This window comes from Salvia splendens, chromosome 10, assembly GCF_004379255.2.
Source record: "Salvia splendens isolate huo1 chromosome 10, SspV2, whole genome shotgun sequence".
In the NCBI taxonomy this organism is placed as follows: Eukaryota; Viridiplantae; Streptophyta; class Magnoliopsida; order Lamiales; family Lamiaceae; genus Salvia; species Salvia splendens.
The window spans coordinates 1,596,583-1,612,085 of NC_056041.1; the positions used below are offsets into that span (position 1 = coordinate 1,596,583).

A 15,503-nucleotide genomic window follows, 5' to 3' on the forward strand; every position below is an offset into this window, starting at 1 on the left:
TAGGACAAATAATCACATGTAGCATGCATTACTCCACCTTCAGTGAGCCCGAGTTATGTCATTATCTCTCTAATAATATAACGCTAAAATTTTTTAAATTGATAACCTAATTAAGTGTTTATGTTTTCGGAATTTCAAACTTTATTTAGTGTTTATGTTAAATTTGTTGAAGACTTATTCATGCTCCATCATAAATTGATACTATTAAACAAACTGAAATAATAAGAAGATATCGTTAAAATTCAATTACCCTCTTTAAAATGGTCAATCTATTCATCATTTTGACCAATATTTCAGTGATTTGGTACACTATTTTAACTCAATAAATTCTCGAAAAAGATACTAAATCAGTATTTAATTTGGCAAACTTACCTTAATTGTCGATCAACTCATTTAATTTAGATATTAACTTATCCAAAAATCGAGTCACGGTTATTAGAATTTTGATTGCTTCCAAAAATATTCGAATAAAATCCCCCAAAATTTTCTACTTTCCATTAAATTCTCAATTTCCAAAAAACGAGTAAAATAATTAAACTACTCACGCAATAGTAAAGTTTTATTTGGTTCCGTCCATATATTTTTGTATCAATACTTCAAAGTTCAACTGGAGTCCTATTCATTCACTTACTTCATTTCTGAATATTTATTCTCAATAATTAAAGAATCGTGAAATCTCTAATAACGAAATGCAGATCCATGGAAGAATTTTAAAGGGCAATTTTTTTAAAAAAATAGTAATAAAATTACCCGAAAAGCAGGTGATCGAAGCAGCTCAGAAAACAACATCGTCGTGACTAAAATAACAGTATCGCAGAAGCTGCCAATGATTGGAGATACTAAAACAAAAATTCCTTCAAACTTTTCATCTCACTGAATTCACTATAAATTCATCAAATTCACCCCTTTTTTTCTCACTTTTCCACACACACAACTTCCCTTCTTGAACCTTCCAGTTCTAGAGAGAGAGAGAAATGTATATGGTGCTCAAGCGTCCCATCATCGGCGGCGAGATTGTTGAAGAAGAAGAAGGCGAGTGGGAGAAAGAGAGATAAACCAGTTGGCGAAAATCCAGCAAAAAATTCAAGATTTCATTACCAAAAATAAAATCCGAATCTCTTTAACTATTTCATCCAAAGATTCGATTTTGATCACCATTCCCTTCTCAATCACCACTCATTTTGGTAAGAACAAAAAATTCAAATCCCTATAATTCCCTCACAAATTCTCAAACCCCATTCAACAATGGAGCAGAAACCAGTGGTGGCGCGGTGCGAGTGCTGCGGGCTGACGGAGGAGTGCACGGAGGCGTACGTGGAGCGCGTGCGCGGCCGCTATTCGGGGCGGTGGATCTGCGGGCTTTGCGCGGAGGCCGTGAAGGAGGAGATGGTGAGAATCGGTAGCTGCGAAGAAGCCCTCGATCGGCACATGAATTTCTGCCGGAATTTCAGGAATCTTTGCCCGCCGAAGAAGCCCACGGAGGACCTGATCGCCGCCGTCAAGCAGCTGCTTATGAGGAGCCTTGACTCGCCCCGGTCGAAGAAGCCCGGCCTGCTCCGCACCCAAAGCTGCGAGCCAGCCATGCAGTCTGGCCGGCTTCTTTGAATTACTACTTGTTTTTTGAATATATTTTTTTTTCATTGGTAATAACTGATTTTTGATATGTTTTGATTGATGCTATTTCTTTGGTTTATGTAGCACATACTAGTACTCCTACTATTATAGTATTTGATCAATGGCTATGTTCATTACTACTATCATACAGTATTACACAAAACTAATCAATATGAGAAATATGGAATGAAGTATATAATTCTTGAAGATTTAATCAATTAGTACTAATTCTAAGGGTATGTTTGATTGTATGGAAATGTCAAGTGTCCTTCATCGATGATTTTTCCTATGTTTGATTGGCTAACGCGGATTAATTTCATATGGATTGATTGGAATTTCTTGAAAGCGTTTTAGGAGTGTCTCACCGTGAAAGAAAAATTAGAATTTATTCCCACATTCAAAATATGTAGTAATGGATTATTTATAACTTGATTGGTATTTTGAACAAACTATTAGCAACAGAATGTAAGTTTGAGTCCTTTGAATCCTCAAGAATCTTTCACTTGGGTTCAATTTATTTTTAAAAATTGCCACAAATTTGCATTATGGACTCACCATAGATCAAATTTACAGTTTCACTATTTTTTTATAAACTTGCAAACTCGTTCAGCCCACAAAAGTAGCTTTTTTTTGGGTGAGCAAATAGAGCATAGAAAAGCACGATCGACAATCCACTATTTTTTTTAACAAATTTTCTTTACTTTTCTTTAAAATTCGTATGATATAAATATGCTACGCGACCCAACTTCAGTTATATCAGCCCAACTTCGCTCAGCCTAAATCACAAAGGCCCGCATATTTGGAAGACTTTGTTTGATGTTTAACTAGTCTAGTACTCCTTCCTTCTGTCCCCAAAGAATATGCATTTTGGGTTCGACACGAGTTTTAATGTAAAATTGGAAAAATAAGAGTGAGAGATAGAGATAAAAAATAATTAGAGTATTATTAGTGGAGAATGAGTCCCACCTCATTAGAGTAAGAGTTTCCAAAATTGAAAAGTATATATTCTTGTTGAACGGACTAAAAAGGAAAGAGTGCATAGTCATATGTTATTTTAGGATATTGCAGAAAGAAAAAAAGAAAGGGAAAAAGAAACGGGGGCTAGGCGGCAGGGGAAAATGGAAAGGGAGGAAGAAGTGGGAAAATTTCTAAGGCTTTCTTAACTTTACACTTTTAATTGGGCCATATATGCAAGTCCCTTTCTCATATATGCAAGGCCCATTCTTAATTTTGCACTATTTTTAATTTATATTATTAATTATTGTAATTACATTTTTTAATTTTATTTATTAAATTGTGTGTTTTTATGCATTTTAATATAAATTAATAAATTTTAATTATCAATTATATTTTTATTGTGTTTTCATTTGGAATTATTAATTTATGAATTTAATTGTGATAATTATATGTATTTCGAATGAATAATGTGAGTTAAAACGTTTTGGCTTGAGAGAGGGCGTACATTGTTGAGATTGTGGCTAAAGAGTTAAGTTAGGAATGGAGAAGAATGATGACGTGACGAAAAATTATGTAGAATGTGTTCATTTGTATTTTCGGTTCCATTAAAGATGATTCATTTTCATTTTTTTTATTTATCATAATAAAAATGACAAATTACTAAAAATAAAAACACTCATGTTGTGTCATCCGAAGACGGAGTCATATTGCTTGGGAGGACAGATTAGAGCATCCACAGTGGGGCGCCTATGGCGCGCCACGTCATCAGTTTTATCCTCCTACCCCCACCTGCAGTGGAGCGCCCTAAGGCGCGCCCTATATGTTTTACTATTGTTTTGTTTAATTAATTTAAATGTTTTCAAATATTATATGCAACTAATTAACAAAAGGAGAATGAGTAACTAAAAACCGTCGAAGATTAATTACACAAAAGTTACACGATTCAGGTTGGCTAATCTACGCAATTCCCAACTTCCGGCGCAGCTCATCGATCAACGCCAGGAGATATTTGGCTTCGGTGGGTTCCGTACACTTCTTGAGGGCCATGTGCGTCAGCAACAACGTCCTCGCTATCGAGGCTGTTGCCAACGACTCATACGCGGCGGTCGTCGGGGTCGGGGTCGGGGCCAGGAACGGCGATGGGGTTGCGGTGGTCGAGGATGATGTCGCCGTCACCTTCCCCTTGGCCTTCGCATCCTTAACGCCTATGGGACGCCGGGAGGACATCGGTGTGCCAGAACTCTCTTCCTCCATGTACGTCCGGTTGAGGTCTACCGGACGTTTACCGTTGTGGCTGCTCGTGTAACCACCATCTTTGGTGGTCTTCGTCCTCTTTGCCGCACCAGTATGCAGAATCCCGCATTGGAACTTCTGCTTGTCCCTCAAGAGCGCCCAGATGGCCTCATGCTTGAAGTCGCCGTGCAGGGACTGGTACGACAACAACGCTTTAGCGCGCACGTCGCTCAAGCTCTCGCCACTCCCCTGCGCCCTCGCGCACTTCTCGTAATCCGACGCGAACATGTTGACTTGCTTCTTCACCTGATCTCAGTGCTTGCGGAGCTGCTCCCGATGGCGCTTGTACGCGCTCGGCGATGCGCTCCCAGTACGCGACCTGCCTCTGGTTGTTCACGAATATCGAGTCCTACGATATATCCACCCAACACCTCGCCAATACGAGAGTTTCATCCGGCTGGTAGTTCGTACGGCCAGGGGCGTACTCTTCACAATTTCCCGGCGGCGGTTGGGATGGCGTCGGCGGCGGAAGCAGCACTGCGGGAGGGGGCGAAAGGGTCAGTTTGGAGGTGGCTCCATGTCAGACAAACCGTATGATTCCGTACTGAATTCGGGATCGTACTGCGTGTTGGGGTCGAACGACCGATATTCGTCGGGTTCTGTACCCGGCCAACGCGCATCACCACTAAACATCAGACTGTTGGGACTTGAATCCATTCCGTAGTAATAATAAATGTGAGTTTCGAGAGTGGAATCGTGAATTGAAATGTTACGAATGAAGGTGGGGTATGGATATTTATAAAAAATTAAAAAATGTGTGTCATCGTCCGCGACCATCGTTCGTCGATCCCACAATGGGGCGCCCAATGGCGCGGACGATGGCCTATCGTCCGCCGCGCCCACAATGGCTCGGACGATAGGCCATCGTCCGCGCTTCCTCCACGGACGTAGGGCCTGGACGATGGCGGGCACCCACAATGGAGCCATCGTCCACACCCGAGGATGATGGCCGCCATCGGGCGCCCAGTGCGGGTGCCCTTAATAGTAATCTAATATATATAAGTCCTATCGTCCGCGCTTCCTCCACGGACGTAGGGCCTGGATGATGGCGGGCACCCACAATGGAGTCATCGTCCACACCCGAGGATGATGGCCGCCATCGGGCGCCCCAATGCGGGTGCCCTTAATAGTAATCTAATATATATAAGTAAATTGTGTAGTGTGTACTACACATTACGACCATTGTACTACATGTTAACGAATGCCAGGTTGACTCTGTACTCAATTTTAAACTACATCCATTTTTAAATGACAGAGGAATAACATAATTTATTATTTTGCATAAAGGATAAACAAAGGCTACATGAAAAAATCAATAATTATTTCGACTGATAAAACTCTATTTATTTCGGCTTTTATAATATTGATTTAATCATTATATTACATGCATTTCGACTTTTAAAAATTTGATTTTGACTGTGTAGGCCATTGAAAATTTCGAGCACGTCAGAAAATAGTTTTTTATTGGAACATTTTAAGTCGCACTATTAGATTTATGAATGGAATGTGTTAATAAAAAATGAGCTCTACTTGCCATTTATTGAATTGAGACTTCTAATAACAGATGAATTAAAATGGTAAATTGTGACTGTTAATAAATAGCATAAGAAATTATTAGTGAATCTAATTCAATCTTCAACAATTTTAAGTGGACCAATTCAATCTTGATCAATACGGCTTTAGTAAATAGTTTGACTCAGATATCAGATAATTCTAACTGAACTAATTCAACCTTGAGCAAGATGTCTTTGATAAACAAAACAATCAGATGACTTACTACACAAGTAAAAGGGCAAATTGCCAACAAACATGAAGTTTGGTTAATTTGGTAGTATGTCCCCAATTTTAAAATTTAGCCAGCAAAATTGTGAAGTTTAGTTTTGTTGTCAATTACTCATATTGTTCATATTAATGTTGTTTTCTTATAAATAGACAATACTTATTATTTAATTTATCGTCTTTGATGTATGTATAAATTTTCGATTGTCATTTTAAAGACAATTTTACTGAAAAAAAAAATTCAGAAAATAGAAAATGTTTCTCAACTCCATAATTTTTTTAGAAGAAAATATTTCTCAACTCCATAAAGTAAAACAGATAAATAAAGAGTAAAGTAAAGTAAGAGTAATTAGATGTTTTTACTTTTTTTAAAAAATAAAAAAAGACTCAATTTAATTGAAACATCCCAAAATAGAACACGAGTCTAACTTTATTGGACATGGGATAAGAGCATCCACAACGCGGCGCGCCACAGTCATGCGTTCCGTCGTGGAGGGACGGAACGCTCGCTCGACGCGTTGCGGCACACCGTTCCGTCCACAGCCTTTCACCATCACGTCCCGAGACCCGTCCCTGCGAGATACGAGACGGGCTGTCTCGCCACGCGCAATGGCGACGTGGCGCGCCCCTGCGCCATGCGTGACGCTCACTCGCCGGCCCGCCAGTGGTCGTCGTAACGCGCTGACGCAATAAATCTTTTTTTAAAAAAAATCGAATTTTTAAAAAAATAATAAAAACATTTTTGTAAACGGTAATATTACCGTATATATCCGTTTTTTTAATTAATTTTTTACTCTATAAATACTCATAATTCATCCTCATGTCACACACAACTACATATGTATTCTTCCTAAATCATCTCAATTTCCTCCCCAATTTTCATCTAACATCTCATCACAAAAGGTCGCCGAGACCTACCACCAGATTAAGCCGAAAGGGTCTCAGAAGCGCACATATAAGATTCTCCGCTCGTTAGCCGAGTCGACAAACAGGTCAAAAAATTGCGGTATCTACTCGTCCGAAGCGGCGCACTACCAAAGCGGAACTTCGGGCGCCGACATTCTGAGGGCGGCTTTGCGCGCCTACAACCAGGACACCGGTAAACAATTCAAATATGTTGATATTTGGCAGGTCGTCAAGAACGAGGAAAGGTGGGCCGGCAGTGTCCGCTCCAGCTCGGGCTCAATCTCGAAGCGCACGAAGCACACGACGAGTTTGCGGCGCACAAGAGGCTGTCTAGCAGGAGTTTGCGGGCACGGCTGGCGATGCCGGGGGATCCGGCCGTGGGCCGCAAGGGACCAAGGCGGTGAAGGCGACTAGAGCGAGGCAGGGCCGAGGCGAATCAAGCCAGGCAGGCTCGGGCTCGGTCTCGGGGGACCCCCCAACACCCTTATGGCCGTGTACATGACCACCACAATGGCGGACACTTCCCGCTTCTCGCCAGGCCAATACCAAGCCTGGTGGAACGGAATTGTCTATATGGCAGCACAACTTGGCCTTCCGCCTCCTATTGCACCTCCACCGCTTTCGGGGGATGATTCGCCGACGGGGTAGTTTTTTTATTTTCTATAAAATTGTATTTTAAATTATGTCACGTTTAATTTTTTAGGATTTTAATTGTGTGTTTTTTTATTTTATTAACTTTTTAGTTGTATTTTTATTTTATGTTGGGCGTTTTTTAATGAAGTGTGTTTTTTAAATTGGATTTGGTTGGAAATAAAAAAATGAAATTGAATGAATAATAATATAAGGAACAGTAAACAGTTAATGGACAGATAAGGGATGGAGTAAAAAAGTACAGTGAGACTCTCAAATAGTAGTTTAAGGAACGGTTAAGGAACGGTATAGCGTCAGCGTCGTGGATAGTCTAAAGGGAATACCCTTATTGAGAAACACAAGTACAGTAGTACAAATTGTACAATATAAAACCCAAAAAATTAAATCAAAACAAAAATAAATATATGAAACCAATCATCTATTTCCATAGAATCCAACGCTACCTAGAAAAAAGGAATAAAATAATTCCAATCCTTTTTTCCAAACAAAAAAAAACCCAACCCAATCCCCACCGACTACACGAAATCAAACTCCCCTTCAAACTCTGCAAATTCCCCAAAAAACAACAAAAGAACCCCAAATTCCTCCTCCATCCGAAACGATGATGCACATGACCTTTTACTGGGGCCGAAGCGTCACCATCCTCTTCGATTCATGGCAGACCAATTCCTGGCCGGGCTACTTCCTCTCTCTCCTCGCCCTCTTCCTCTTCGGCGCCTTCTACCAGTACATGGAGGAGCGCCGCCTCCGATTGAAGCTCCTCTCCGTTGCCAAACCCCCTCCATCCTCCGCCGCCGAGACTCCTCTCCTGAACAAGCTCAGCGGCCGCCGCTTTGGGCCCTACCAGCTCGCCGGATCGGTCCTATTCGGAGTCAATTCTGCGATCGGGTACTTCCTGATGCTGGCGGTGATGTCGTTCAACGCCGGCGTGTTCATCGCGGTGGTGGTCGGGCTCGCCGCGGGATACCTGGCGTTCCGCGGCGGCGATGAGGAAGTGGTGGTGGTTGACAATCCCTGCGCCTGCGCTTGATTTGGATTTGGTGGATTGAGGTGTGTTGGTATTGGAATCGATTGAGATCGGATCGTCTTTGATTGATTTGGTCTTTTTTGGATTTCTTTTGTATTTGGCGATTTGGGGATAGGGTTCCGAAATTGTATCCTTTTTAATCTACCTATGTTTCTTAATTTGAAAAAAAAAACACTGAATTTAGTTTGGATCTGTGTATTCATGTAATTCATATAGGGAAATTATGTGTAATTTTTATGCGTAACTTATAAGTTTGACATAGTTTAATTATGTGATTCACAATATAATTTCCTGATTTTGGTAAAGTAATGAGATTAACTTGATCATTGTCCAAAAATCAATTGATCTCAAATTATTCGAGATTAATTTTGTGTGGAGAATGAGTACTACTTCATCGCGTTTTCTTAGGTATCCAGGTTAGACGCGATCGTTCGTCCATGAGGATCACATATAACACCTCTTGCTATATCTCCTACTACCTACATAAAAACACGATAAGTGATGGTGGGATTCCGGCACTCCTCCTCGCTGCGCGGCCTCCCCTTCGGGCAAAATCCCTTGTAGGTTGCTGCTATTTTGACCCACAAGTTGACGATCCTCAGATTGTTCGAAGTGAGGGGATCATCACAAACACTCACCCACGCCTTGGACAGCGCAAAGTTCTCCGCATTCGTCCACTTCATCCGTACCGAGCTGACGTCCTCACACGGCTGCGACGACTCGTCGACCCTCTTCCCCTTGCCCTTCTTCTTTGGGGCGCCCCGACCCTGCCCTACTCCCCCCGTTTGAACGGGTGTTTCTGAAACCCTGAGAAGATCAAACCCCAACTCATCTAAGGGGAAAGTCTCATATTGCGTGAACTGCGCCTCCGTTGGGGTCGATGTGTACGAAGAAGCAATCGAAAAATCAAAATTGGGACGATAGACGTTTTCCCCCTCCGGCGTCCCTTGCGTCGCCGGTACCCCCCGGCGTCCCTTGCATTGCCGGTCCCCCCCCGGCATCATCTGCATCCCGGGTGCCCACCCCGACATCAGTTGCATACCGGGTTGCATCCCTGGTACCCCCTGCCAAGCCGGCATACTCCCCCCGGCTGCCATCCTGGGCATCATTTGCTGCCACGGGTACATGTTGTAGTACCCGGACATCAGACCCCATCCACCTCCCACAGTTATCGGGGGAGTTTGAGACCCGGTCGTCACTGGACTTCGTTGTTGTTCTCCATTTCCCGTTGTTGATCTTGTACAAAAATTAAGATAGAGAGAGTACTCGTTAAAACAAGTGGTGCGAATGAAAATGACGTGCAAAGCGCGTATATATAGATAGTGTTTTGAAAATTTTAAAAAAAAATCGTTGGACGATCGCTCGCTGATCCGGGGCCTGCAATGGCGGCGAGCGGACCGGCGAGGGCATCGGCCAGCGCTCGCGGATCGGCATGCGCTCGCTGATTTTTTCGCCGAAATGGCCCTCACCGGTTACAATGGTTCGGCGAGCGAACCAGCGAGTGCCGGGGATCGGCTAGTCGGTCCGCTCGCCGCCATTGTGGATGCTCTAATGCCTTTTTTCTAATGTGTCAGAAAACGCACGAGCTAAAACGTTGATGAGTTGCATAATAATACTCCTTATGTTCCCTTATAGTTGAGTTATTTTCTCATTTCAAAAAATTCTCTCATAGTTGAGTAATTTTTCATATATAATAATTTTTTTTCTTTCTTACTTTATTTTTTTCTCTTACTTTATTCACTTTTTAGTTTATTCTCTCCTTTTTTTCCTCTTTTGCTTTTTTCATCTATTTATTTAACACATTCAACATCCATATCTTAAACTATGTGCTTAAACTCTGTGCTGAAAAGTTTCGTCTCAATTATAAGGAAACGGAGGGAGTAGTATGTGAAGCAATAACAAATAAGTAAATGAAATTAACAGTTCAAAATAGAAAACGGCATAAGATTAAGGCCATCTCCAACCATTTACGTCAAATTCAAACTTATTTTTGAGTATATATCACACCAAAACTAGTTTTACTCCTATCATTTACACCATATTTAAAATCTACACCATTTTTGGGTAGTTTTCTCACAAAAAATTTGCAATAACACCAAATATGGTGTTAATCCATTGAAAACCTCAAAAATGGGTTTGAGTATGGTGTATGATTGGAGAAATTGTCTACATCAAAAATGGATTTTGGTGTACGATTAAAAATGGTCTAAGAGCAACGAAATCAACCGGTACACAACTGACTTTAACTTGAAAAAGGAGACTAACTCTATAAAGTAAAATTAATATTAGTAGTTATCTTTATAAATAATCCCATTGGTTATGGGCAACGTTTTATGGAGCATGATTTATTAACTACATTTCGAAATATACTCATATGCTTGAATAGTTAATCACAATTAGTATGAAGTTTAAAAACTCAACTAAATGTAAAAGAAGCCCGATTGCCTTTTACTCTAAAATAAATCAAAATTAATTTGAAGGTTCTAATCTGAATATGAGAGTTTTAATGCGGTTTTCCTTTAACTTAGGCAGATGTTTTTTGTGGGTATAGTGCAATTAATAAATTCTATATCGTGTGTTCGTTGCGATCGAAATCGCATTTTTCTAACGAATATTACTAATTAACTGATAAAATATTTTTACATGATCAATAGCTCGAAAGTTTGAATCATGAACGGACAATCATTTTTTATCTTTTAATTTATTTACTTTTTTAATTTAATTACAAGTGTTCACCCTTTAATAAAGTCAAATTAATCCTGCCGTAAAAATGAAAAACTCCACTTCTCATTATTGTATTTGTATATAATCTGTCCTAATTGATACTTACCTGTTTTGCATTAGATTAAATTAATATTAATGAATCACCCCTTAAATGTCATATCATCGATGACGACGTGACATATTATCCATAATCTATATAGTAAAATATCAACAATATCAATGATAATAATTTCCATATATATACTATCAAAATACAATTAAATATGCCAATATCGTATTAGGAAAGTTAACAATTCTACAGTATAATCTTAGGAAAACAATAGATTACATATAATTTTCCATTAACAAATTCAACAAATCTAGCATTAAAATATGTAGATCTACTGTAAAAAATAGTATTGACCATACTTGAAATTAATTAGAGTATATTAAATTACCTTAATTTACAAAATTATTTCTAAAAATAAACAACACATCCAGAATTCAAGCGGTAGACGAGAGCGAGACAACCGAGCAGCAACTCACACCAACTGTACCACCGCCTCCTTCAATATATATTTTCCGATCAAAATCGACGGCCGTGATTCTCCCGGATCTCACCGCACCATTTCAATCCACCTTTCTATTCTCCTTTTCCTTTACTTTTTCTTAATTTTTATTGTTTTTACCCTCCATTCCATTTACATACCTTTCTCTCTCCCCAAGTTCGCAGCAAATCTAGAGAGAGAATCGTCGCATCCTCCACCACAAACCCCCAATTTCACACATCACACACTCTACTGCAGCTGCAGCGCCTCCAGTTCCTCATTTTTAGGTAGGTGAATGAATTGAAGGCTCCATTTGTTTGATTTTTGTAATTTAATCGCCGGAAGTTTGTGTTTTCGTTGAAACGGAGCTGACTGTTACTTTTCATTTTTATTTATTTTTTATTGAAATTGGTTGGTTAAGTTGCTGGAATTTTGAGATTCTTAGCTGAATTGAGTGTATCGAGTGATGTAGGGTATGATTTTGCGTTGAATTTGTGTTTTTGGTGTTGTTAGCGTAGGGTATTGACGAGATCGGGTAGAGCGATGGCGCCGAGCACGATTCGGAAAGCGATCGGGGCGGTGAAGGATCAGACCAGCATCGGGATCGCTAAGGTCGCGAGCAACATGGCGCCGGAGCTGGAGGTCGCCATAGTCAAAGCCACCAGCCACGACGACGATCCGGCGTCGGAGAAGTATTTGAGGGAGATTCTCCAGTTGACCTCGTTTTCCAGAGGGTATGTTAGCGCCTGTGTAGTCGCTGTGTCTAGAAGGTTGGGGAAAACGCGTGATTGGATTGTGGCTCTTAAGTGTTTGATGCTAATTCATCGATTGCTCAATGAAGGAGATGCTGTCTTCCAGCAGGAAATCATGTATGCTACTAGAAGGGGGACTAGGTTGTTGAATATGTCTGATTTTCGCGATGAGGCGCACTCGAGTTCTTGGGATCATTCGGCTTTTGTGAGGACTTATGCGCTTTACTTGGATCAGAGGCTGGAGATGATGATTTATGAGCGGAAGCAGAGTGGGAATGGTGGTGAGATTGAGAGATCTGGGGCTAGAGATGATAGGTATAACTATAGATCACCACCAGGATCAAACAGGGGTAATGGATACGAGTATAGTCACGAGTATCGGGAGGAGCCCTATGGGATGCGCAGATCTAGGTCGTCTGGTGATGTGAGAGAGTCGACACAGGCGAAGAAAGATGCTACTTCTCTTAGGGATATGGCGCCCGAGAGGATCTTTGGGAAGATGAGTCATTTGAAGAGGCTGTTGGATCGGTTTTTGTCTTGCCGGCCTACGGGTTTGGCAAAGAATGAGAGGATGATTCTGGTTGCAGTGTATACTATTGTTAAGGAGAGCTTCAAGCTGTATGCTGATATCTGCGAGGTTTTGGCTGTCCTTCTTGACAAGTTCTTTGATATGGAGTATCAAGATTGTGTCAAGGCGTTTGACGCTTATGCTAGCTCAGCGAAGCAGATAGACGAATTGATCGGATTCTATAACTGGTGCAATGATATTGGTGTGTCGAGGTCTTCTGAGTTTCCCGAAGTTCAGAAAATTACTGGCAAATTGTTGGAGACTTTGGAGGAATTTGTGAGGGACAGGGCTAAGGTGACGAAGAGCCCAGAGAGGAAGGTGGAGGCACTGCCGGCTCCTCCTGTGGAAGAAGAGCTGGTGCAAGAGACTAAGGCGCTGCCGCCTCCTGAGGACCATACCCCCCCGCCACAGCCTGAGCCTGAACCTCCTAAGCCTGCCATTCAAGGCGATCTGCTGGATCTAAGGGATGAGGGAGCGACTGCTGATGATCAAGGGAATAAGTTTGCTCTGGCATTGTTTGCTGGACCGGTGGCTAACAAAGGGAATGGCTCGTGGGAAGCATTCCATTCGAATGGGGAATTGGAGGTGACTTCCGCCTGGCAAAATCCGGCTGCAGAGACGGGCAAGGCTGATTGGGAATTGGCTCTTGTCGAAACTGCTAGCCATTTGTCTCAGCAAAAGGCTTCAATGGGCGGTGGACTTGATCCGTTGCTGTTGAATGGCATGTATGATCAGGGAATGGTTAAGCAGCATGTGAGCACTTCTCACTTGAGTGGTGGCAGTGCCAGCAGTGTTGCGCTGCCAGGTCCTGGAGCGAGTAAAACTCCAGTCCTGGCACTCCCTGCGCCCGATGGAACAGTCCAGACCGTGGGACAGGATCCATTTGCTGCGTCTTTAAGCATTGCGCCTCCTTCGTACATGCAGATGGCCGACATGGAGAAGAAGCAGCAACTGCTGGTGCAGGAGCAGATGGTGTGGCAGCAGTATCACAGAGACGGGATGCAAGGCCAGACGAGCCTGGCCAAGATCGGTGCAGGCGGATATCATGCTCCCGGCGTACAGCCTCCAATGCCGTATGGTATGCCACCAGTGAATGGAGTCGGAGTGCCACCTGCTGGTTACTACTATACACCCTACTGATTTCTTGGTAAATTTTTCTATACGTTAGATTTTAATTCTTGTGATATTCAATGTATTTGAGGTGGTTTTGCTGGCATTTGTGCATTTCTGTTTTGCAATATTATTTTTATTTGGGATAGCAGGTGCTTGTTCTAGAACAACTAATCCTATTCTTTTCTTTCTAATATGATAATTTTGTGTATCTAGATGTTGCAATTAGGCTTATTTCTGCTTGTAGGGATACTGATATTGTTTAGAACCATTTGCATCTGACATTACTGGCAAGTTTGTCTGTCTTTAGTGGATTTTGATTGTTTAGTAACTAAGTGTGCCAATAGAATGATAATCCAAATCTGGGTATGGAATATTAGTAGTTTCTAGATAAAATTTCATTCTTGTAGATTCTCTCATTTCTGGAAGGCAAGCATCTAAAGAATCTAGCTAAGTTGAAGATTGATATGATCTTGTCATGTGTCCATATTTCTTTTCTGGTTGACTAATCTTTATTTATGCTTCATGTCTGGTCTTACTCGTTGGAAATTGACAAAAGTTGGACTACCTTATCTTGAGGTGAAAATTTGGAAATAGTGGAAAATTGGAAATTGATTTGAGAAAAAGGTGGTGATAGTAGTTGCTTCCAGGTTGGAGTTGTAGAGTGCAACATCGTTGTCGTTGAGTTGAATTGGTGAATTTAATTTTGGTGAGAGGCTTAGTCTGTTTTGGTGGAATTAATTTTGACGTGTAGGCGGCTTGCTAGTCAACATTAAGCTTAGTATGACTATTGATCAAACTGTGAGAGGAATTGCCTTTTTTCGCACAAACTAGGGGATATTAATGAGCATTGAGCACTACCAACTGGTCGTAGCGCAGCTGGCAGCATTTAGCTGTTTTAAACCCTGCAACCCGTTGATAGACTTTCAGCCTTAATTCACAAATCCTGTCGAGCAGGATTAGTCGGGTTCGGTATACGTGTGGTAAAAAAAAGGCATTGAGCACTAGCCGGTGGGCTCAAACGCCAAAACACGTTTTTGCAGGCTCAAGCATGCCTACTGCGCCCTTAGCCTTCGTCCCAAATCCCAACCACAGGGCACCACACGGGATTAGCCTTCTCCCAGTCACATGGCATCACATGACACCATTTCAAATTTTGTTGAATCAAGAAATTGGATTTAAAAAAATATTTTATATTTTGTTCACGTAAATTATAGACGATTCGCACAGTAATACTCACAATTAGGTGAATATTGTAAATGTTTAATTTCTTATAAAGCCCTAAGCTATATTCTATCTTCCACTTGGGCATATTTCATTGTCCAAACCTGATGAAATGCACTGAATTCTAGCTTATCTCATAACTTCAAAAATAAATTAAAACATCATGACAATTTGTCCATTTATAAATTATTAGTATTATACATGCAAACGTGCTTTATCAAACTACACAGTATCTCTTGTTTGTATCATCCTCGTTGTTAGGAGAACGTTGAAAAAATAATATTTGTAGGAATTTGAAACTATATATTTATTACTTATATTTTAAAACCAGTATCATGCATTAATCTAATGTAAAACTATATTTATAGTAT

General features: G+C 41.1%; 3 protein-coding genes across 4 annotated transcripts; all 3 read left to right on the forward strand.

The window, feature by feature from the left end:
• Positions 1–1,082: 1,082 nt before the first annotated feature.
• On the forward strand, positions 1,083–1,605 carry LOC121751766. The gene has a single exon (XM_042146556.1). The coding sequence runs from the start codon at positions 1,246–1,248 to the stop codon at positions 1,603–1,605; it is 360 nt and encodes a 119-aa protein (XP_042002490.1). The 5' UTR covers positions 1,083–1,245.
• A 6,017-nt stretch (positions 1,606–7,622) lies between these two features.
• LOC121753325 (copper transporter 5.1-like) lies at positions 7,623–8,514 on the forward strand. The gene has a single exon (XM_042148582.1). It carries the CDS (start codon positions 7,802–7,804, stop codon positions 8,228–8,230), a length of 429 nt encoding a protein of 142 aa, XP_042004516.1. The 5' UTR covers positions 7,623–7,801; the 3' UTR covers positions 8,231–8,514.
• Positions 8,515–11,414: 2,900 nt separating this feature from the next.
• Positions 11,415–14,119, forward strand: LOC121752462 (probable clathrin assembly protein At4g32285). Of its 2 annotated transcripts, none has more exons than XM_042147550.1 (2): positions 11,415–11,765; positions 11,997–14,119. In XM_042147550.1, exon 2 carries the CDS (start codon positions 12,022–12,024, stop codon positions 13,936–13,938), a length of 1,917 nt encoding a protein of 638 aa, XP_042003484.1. In that variant the 5' UTR covers positions 11,415–11,765; positions 11,997–12,021; the 3' UTR covers positions 13,939–14,119. The 2 variants fall into 2 exon arrangements, with proteins under 2 accessions (XP_042003484.1, XP_042003483.1); XM_042147549.1 differs by having other exon boundaries at positions 11,416–11,765; positions 11,992–14,119.
• The last annotated feature ends 1,384 nt before the right edge of the window (positions 14,120–15,503 follow it).